This window comes from Marmota flaviventris, chromosome 17 (genome assembly GCF_047511675.1).
Source record: "Marmota flaviventris isolate mMarFla1 chromosome 17, mMarFla1.hap1, whole genome shotgun sequence".
In the NCBI taxonomy this organism is placed as follows: domain Eukaryota; kingdom Metazoa; phylum Chordata; class Mammalia; order Rodentia; family Sciuridae; genus Marmota; species Marmota flaviventris.
The window spans coordinates 25,947,800-25,956,026 of record NC_092514.1 but is presented as its reverse complement, the minus strand read 5'-3'; the positions used below and the strand labels follow the sequence as shown (position 1 = coordinate 25,956,026).

General features: G+C 43.6%; 1 protein-coding gene across 1 annotated transcript; it reads right to left on the bottom strand.

Annotated features, from left to right (window-relative positions):
• Nucleotides 1-6,411: 6,411 nt before the first annotated feature.
• Nucleotides 6,412-7,131, bottom strand: LOC139702487 (olfactory receptor 2T3-like). The gene has a single exon (XM_071603823.1). The coding sequence runs from the start codon at nt 7,129-7,131 to the stop codon at nt 6,412-6,414; it is 720 nt and encodes a 239-aa protein (XP_071459924.1).
• Between the last annotated feature and the right edge of the window lie 1,096 nt (nt 7,132-8,227).

Sequence of the window (8,227 nt, the reverse complement as noted above, 5' to 3'; positions counted from 1 at the left end):
GAGGTTCCACCTGGACCACCAAAAAAGCTTGGGTAATGTCGTGGAGAAGGCTGAAATGAATGCCTAGTGAGCAGGCACACGTGTGTGCACCAGCCTGATTGTGCCAACCAGAGGATGTTCCAGGGGCTGCAGATCCCAGGAGGTGAAATGACCTATGATTCAACAAATTGTAAAACAAGTATTAAAGGGATTGGTAAATCATGAGATTGCCACAGTTCAGGGTCAATGACTTCTTAATGGTAGTAATCGTTATCAACAAGTATTAGAAATTTGTGCCCCATATGACACAAATAGTGTAAGACAGAAAGTGAGGTCATTATTCCAAGGGTTCTTGTTATTGAAGGGCAAAGTATGTCCAAACCACCCAGTTTAAGGATCCAACTACTACATTAAAAACTGTTAGAGGCATATTTCATATAAGAAATATTTAGAAAGTAATGGAAACATGATTTCGGGGAAATCTATTTCAAACATTCGAGGCTCCTCTTCTCACAGGATTGGGCCACGCTTCAGGGTCCCATGGCTGTATGCAGTAAGCCTTACTTCCCTTGGGAAGGACCCTGAGGTTCTTAGACCTCCAAAGGGCGTGTGGTGAGGGGCCCAGACTCTAGCTGGATCCAACCTGGGTCCAGCTTCCCTGGACCCTCTGATCCTCTGTCCACTCTGTCTAAAAGGAGCACAAGAATAATATTTGGCTTTGCATTTGGTGAAGATTAAAGCAGTGAAAATTCTTAGAATACTACCACTTGAAAAAGAACAAAGGCACAATCCTGTTAAAATATTAATGTGTATACTAATCGTTCTGATGAAGCTATCCTGAAGATGGCTGTTAACATTATGGTATTGTGAGATACACTAATTCAGTTTCCCGATTTTAGTACCTACTTGTACCTTTAAGAATTTAGTATTTAAAGTAGGAAAGAAAATGATCCACAAATAAATGAAGCATACAGCTTATTAAAAATGGATTTGAAAATTTCTGTATGTCATATGAAAACTTATATTGTATAACCTTATATAAACTTTATACATTTTTATGAACATACTCACATGAACATATAAACAACTGTCTGAGATATTTATTGTGAGACCCTGGCTAAGCACAGGTTCCTGGAAAAACTCATCTCTTTTCAGCATAGCCTAGACTCCTCCAAGTTCATCTTAAAGCTCTGCCACTTGCACTTAATCTCAGGTGGACAAGGATAGAATTTAGAGGTTATTCATCAGAAAAGCTTTGACTGTTTTCCAACATCATGTGCTTTATCGACTGCCACAATCAATTATCATGGAAACTGAGAAATAGAGAGTTAGCAGAACAATGGGGAAGCCTCAGGGACAGCTCACTGTTGTCCACTCTGTCTTGATGCTCAGCTGCCTCCGTGTAGATGCTGGATGGAGACCAAGGGCTTGTAAACCTGGCCTGCACTTCAGGAGGTCACTATCAGTCCAAGCAGGGAAAACACCTAAATGAGATTTGAGGTGGGATTTTTAAATAGTGACAAACAAAATTAGGAACAGCAGTGGACATAAAATATACCTGGCCTTTCTTGAGGAAATCAATAATGGCTTCTTCCATATTTTTTAATTAAAGAGATTAAACCTTCCCAAATTTTCAATTTCTACATGGTGTGTATTATATTTTGATGCCCTTACCAACATGGAGAAACTAACGTCTCCTCATTCTGGGGAGACTTTAGCATGGGGGCATTTCAGGAAAACAATGACAAGTTTCAAGAACATTTCATTATCTTGTAATAATTCCCCAAACTAACTGTTACATTCAGCTCACCCATAGTCCAAAGTTCTGAAATGCTCGTGGAATAAGCAATACTGCAAATGAACTTGTTGCTTAATATAAATATCCAACAAACCTGAAGTATACTGCAGAAGACAGAGGACAGACGAATATAGATTTCCTCTCTGTCAAATCCCACCCTGCTGGCAGATGAAGTCTGAGCGCGGTGGAGGAAACAGAGTTGCTGCCCCGTTTACCTCTGTGGACAAGGTGAATCAAGGACTGGAGTCCATCAGTCGGTGTAAAGACCTGGACAGCATTTGCTGACAAGATGGAGGGAGAGAGGAGGCAGTGAGGGGCGGGAGGCACACTGGGACAATCTCTGCCACTGTCTTGGAGCCTCATGTAACAACCCCCAAGGACACCAGAGGGACCAGGGAACGTAGTGTGCAGCACACAGGGGGCCTGTCTTGCCTACTCACTTTTAGTCTTCTCTAAGCAATTGCTTAAGTTTCATGGGAACAGCCTGGTGCCTGCTCAACTTGGGGGACTGTTAACAGTACTGGTAGAAAAACACCCAGCCATCATTACAAGCCAGCAGCATCCAGGGATTGCTGACTGTGCTTCACCTTCTCCAGAGCCTCTGAGGTCCTGCTCATCTTATTGCAGACTGACAATCCAGCATCTCAGGGCATCTGCCTAACATCACACAAGTGACCTGAGAGAGGGCCACGCCCCACCCTAGGGTGCAGCAGAACACATCACTGCCTCAGCACCCTAGGAAAGCACCATGTTCCCTCTGCCATCCACATCCCAGGTCTGGTCCACCCCACCATCCTTGTGCTTGGAGAAACACGAACATGCTCAGGAGAATTGCTTCCAGCATTACTGTGACACCCCCTCCCCCCGGAGTCACCCCCACTTGAAGTAAAGATAGTCCTTCTCCCTCAGCAAAATTTCAGTCTTGGAACAATTAATTCAGCATCCTACTGCCATCCAAAACATTAAAAAGAAATACATACTCCTATGTCCTTAAATAATTGGAAATAAAAATACATTTCTTAAGATGTTACAATAAAAAAAATACAACATGAAAGTTTTAAGATGCAAACACATTTCTTTTCTTCAGAAAAACAGATGATAGAGAAAAAATGAGGAAATGCTGTCAGGACCTAATAGCATACTTCAACAGCAGGTGAGCAAGACCCTCACAGCAATGGCCCTGAGCTCCCAGGGCCACCTGCTTATCTGAACTCACCTTAGAGAATGATGTACCTCACCCAGATGGCCAGGAAGTGTGGCCTGGCTAAGTCACCAGGAAGAGGAGAGTGACATTACCCCTGGTGTAGGTAGTCACAAGAGATTGGATGGGAGTTGCCTGTTCACAAATCCCTCTGGGACGTGGAGGACATTGCAGTTAGAGCTAAGGAAGCAACAGAGCTCTCTGGCACAGTTCTGGATCATTCTCTATCTATATTCTATATCTGTATTTGTTAAACTCAAAACCTTTACCAATATTAAATCATCTCAAATCCCACATTGTCTATAAGGCCTGATTGATGAAATGTATTAAGTCAGTTAAGACACAGCCTTAGTCCTTGTTCAGTGTATAAAAAAACTGTCCTAAGTGTGTGTATCTTCATTTAATCTCCCAGAAAATTGTGTGATATATTGTTATCTCCCCATATATGGAAACTAATACTCAGAGTTCAATGGATGTGTCAAAAGCATCACCCCTGTCAGTGCTGTGGGGACCCGGAGGGGGGTCCTTCTAGCAGCTCCACTGACTCTCTTAATCCCTGTTTGTGCTCCTTGTTTCCTGACATTCAGTGATCATCTTGTTTGCTTTAGTGTTGCATTGAATTTTATGTGTTTGCTTTTATTTTCAATACCAGCCTGCAGATTGTAGAATACTGAAAATACGACCGATCTAGTGAAAAATTTTTAATCAATTACCCAACCTCTGCCCTCCCCCCCCCCCCCGACTCACATTATACTTTGCCTTCAAACTACAAACTGTTGAGTGTACACTACATCATAGCAGCTGGGATGAAGCAGGCAGAAAGAAGCAAGCCCACTCTCTTGCATTTTGCAGCCAAATCCTTCTTAACGTTTTTCCTGTATATGTTCTGGAACAATGCTGATCATTTCCCCTGACATGGAGGTCTTGTGACAGCCTTGGTCCACAATGTCTGTTGGTCAGGCTGCCTCCTCAGCTGCAGTCACCTGACCTGCAGGGCTTCAGCCTGCAGATGGCTTATCCTGTCTCCTTGGCCACCTGGTTTCCTATAAGACTGTGAGATGCAGCCCAGAAGTATTCTCTAGGGTGGGAGGAAAAAAGAAACTGCATGTTTCCTTCCTTTCTGAAGATAGTCTGTGTCAACTGGAGGCAACGGGGATTTCCCTGGGTTCCCAAACCCAGAAAACAGTTTTTGCAGTTCTGGCAGCACTGCAGGACATGAGCTCCCAGGGTTGCTATGGTGACCCCCCCCCCCCCCCCCAGGGCCTGGAAGTGCAGAGTCTCCTCCCCAGCTCAGCAGGGAGCACCCAGCAGATAGCAGATGCAGAGGGAACACTCTGGGTTCCTGGCTGACACACTCCCTTCTACTCCACCATCCTCACTCTAGGTCCTGGTTACTTTGTAGCCTAGCCCCCTGAAGCAAATATCTTCAGAATGAAATAGATGGTGTTTGGTACTGTACTAACCCAATGTATCGAATGATTTAGACTCCAATGCATTCCTTGCCTAAAGAGAAAGAGTTAGTCTGTGCTCAAATCCCTCATTTATAAAATATAAAATTGCTTATATAAAAATCACTTCTAATATATTTTTCTTCAGGTAATTTACAACAGGGGAGTGATTCACAGCCTTGCGAGGGTTTGTTACTTCTATTTTTTTTTTAAAGATAGCCATTCTCACTGGATGAGGATTCACTTATTGATCTTGGGATATACAACAAATCAATATTGAAACCCACATTGTACTTCAAGTTATAGAATTATAATTAGTTAATTAAAAATAAAATAAATAGGCCAGGTGTGGTGGCACAGGCCTATAATCTCAGGGGCTTGGGAGGCTGAGGCAGGAGTACTGTGAGTTCAAAGCCAGCCTCAACTTAGCAAGACCCTAAACAACTCAGTGAGATCCTGTCTCTAAATAAAATATATAGAGTTCTGGATATGTGGCTCAGTGGTTAAGTGTCCTTAGGTTCAACCTCCAATACCAAATAAATTTTTAAAAAATAGTAAAACATATCATAAACCATAGTGTTCTATTTGAATTAGTGTAATGTACTTAATAACAATGATTTTTAATTTCAATTTAACTTGCACTATTACAAAAAATGTAAAAATGCACATATTAATGGGGTGCTATGTAATGTTTGACACATGTATACATTATGCAATATTCATATTAAGCCAAAAATTTATTCCCTCAAACACTCATTGTTTCCTCATGGTAAAAACTTTCAAAATACTTTCTTCCAGTTTTTTTTAATGGACAGTATATTATTAATAACAATCATTTTTAAAAGTCATGTTAATAGGACACAAGTACAAAAATGTAGATAGGAGCATTATTTGAAATTGCTAAAAACTGAAGACAACATATACATTCATCAACAATAGAAGGTATTAATAAATAATGGTGTAGTTAGGCAATTTAATCCTACACATAAAAATCAATAAATCCATGATACTTACAACAGGGATCAACTGCAGAAAACACAATAGTATAAAGCCAGGGAAAGCAGATCTCCAGAGACCACGCACAGTGACTGTGAGTGCCCACACACTTGATTGGCGTGGGGTGGGCACCTATAGTCAGGTATTCCAGGGCATAATAATAATTGTAATAATTCCAAAAACTAATTGTTACATTAAGTTCAAGGCAGCCCAGGGCACCTCCTCCTCAGGAAATTTGATTAAGAAGTTTCTCTTCCTCATCTTAAAATGACATGAGAAAAGTCACAGGCTTCCGCAGGCTCTCAGAGGTCACACAGCTCTTCATTAGTTGAGTGGCAGTGGCTAGAACTCAGAGGGCAGCTGGGAATCCTCCCCTTTCACATCTCTATATAAACCTCAGAGTCCATCTGCAACTTCAACAAAGACTTCCATTTTCCCTTGCACGTTGTTCTCCAGAGTGGAAGCACTTGTTAAAAAACAAGAAAACAATAGCCAAGTAAAACCCCAGAAACTTGATGGAAGGGTGACACAGGATGGACTTCCCAATGACACCAGCAACACAATAATAAGTGCAATGATACCAACCAGGCCCTGATGGTGTTAGGATGACTTACAGTGCTGGTGTTCACTTGATCAGCTTTGTTCCTTTTAAGTATTTAGTTTAATCACATGAGTCTCTACGTCTAGCAACCTAACTACCTTTAGACAAGCACTTTTATCTTCACAGATGACCCTTTTGACCCAATTCAGGCAAATTCCCTTAATACCCTGCAGGATCTGATGGTCAGCTAGAAACACAGTATGGAGTTGCCACGGCTGGCAGAGGCTGCTTTTCAGCTCTGGTGATGGTGCTCTGTCCCAGAAGCACCCAGCTTCCCTTCCTTGGTGGTAAATAAGGTGAGGTCAGGGTGCCACCTGGCATGACTGATGACCTCAGGACTCCTGTCACCTTCTTGACTCTTAGAGATGATGTATGTTTTCCCACCTCCTTACATTCCAGAAGCACTCAACACACAGGTTGTATTGGTCTTGAAAGCAACCATGATCTGGAGCAGGATGAGGGTGTAGGAGCTGGAGATGACCAGGGTGGGCACGAGGAGCATGAGGATGCAGCACAGGTATAGGAGCATCTTGTAGAGGGAGATGTCAGAGCAGGAGAGCCTCAGCAGGGCAGGGGTCTCACAGAAGAAGCTCAGGATCTTCCTGGACTTGCAGAAGGAGAAGCTCATGGTGATGGAGGTAAGCAGCAAGCCATCCAGTGTTCCCAGGAACCAGCATCCAGACACCATCAGCCGGCAGACCCTGTGGTTCATCAACAGTGGGTAATGCAGAGGTCTACAGATGGCAGCATATCGGTCGTAGGCCATGGCCAACAGAAGAAAACATTCAGCTCCTGCCAGGGTCAGGTAGAAGAACATCTGGATCCCACAGCCTGTGGAGGAGATGATATGGTCTCCTGTGACCTGGCCCACCAGCATCTTGGGCACGGTCACAGAGATGTACATGAGATCCATGAGAGACAGCTGGCTGATGAAAGAGTACATGGGGGTCCAGAGGCGGGGCTCTGAGTGGATGAGAAGAATGAGGAGGGAGTTCCCAACTAGGGCCATTAAGAAAATGATGAAGGTCATAGTATAAAGGAGTGTGGCATTTGGGGTGTCCCCAAAGAGCCCCACAAGGATGAAACTGGTGCTCAAGTTTGATTCCATGAAATTTCCTTCCCTGCATGCATATCTATCAGGTAGTTTCACCTAAGAAGAACAGTGAGGGCTGTGACTTTACCTCCATCACACCTGCGTGACTGTCCTAGTGAGCTTTGGGTAAGACATGTACCTTGAGCTATTTCTCCAAACACTGGGTTAAACTGAGGTGGAATCCTAAGTTTAAATCTTAGGGAACTGAAGCTGTGTGCAGCCCCAATAAACTGGATTAAGCAAGCTGGATTAAGCTGCTCCTGAATCTTGGGACCCGCTGGCTCATCCAGGACTCAGTGCTGGAAGTCACAGTGAGGCATCTGTCAACATTAATAATATAAATAGAGCTAAAATCATACCCCAAACCTTCTGAAAACTTGTAGTCTCCTCCAGTATTCTCTCCTCATATGTCTCCATCATGGTAGGGCAGGGAGCAGAAATGGCTGGCCACCCTCAAAATCCACATGAAGTCGAAGGGTTTTAATCCACTAACCATCCTGCAGTGACATGATATGTATAAGAAATGGCAGAAATAAAAGTTGGAGATGCCCTAAATAGTAACTATTTATTTTGAAAACGAATTAAGCACTTCTTTTTCCTTCTTGGGATGCCATTTCTCCCCTAAGATAGTGCTGGGAGCCCAACATTCCATGTGCAATGACTCCGTGAGTGAATGTAGTTGAAGGACCAGGGGAAGCAGTTGTTCTAAAACTCAGCTCTGCAGCCTCAACCTGTCCCAGGGAACCCTCTAGCCCTGCATTCCACTCAGAAAACCAGTAGAGTCCTCCCCTGGTATCCACAGCTTTGCTCAGGTACAGCTTCACCTGAGATGCACTGCAGGTTTTCAGCTGACTGGCTGAAAACACACTGGGCATATGGACAATTGTCCTGCACTCTGAGTTAAGGAGATGTCAGGCTGCAGACCACTGAGGGGTGGGAGTTCCATGACTGGCCCAGGCTAGTCAGCTCAGGGCTGCTGCAATCCCAGGGCAGAGCAGCACATAGAGAAAAGTCACACAGCAGCCAAGATGCAGGTACACACACAAAGCAAAACACAGTGAACGGTGGGCAGGCGGAAAAAGTGAGCGTTCAGGAAAGTTCAAGTGGGAAT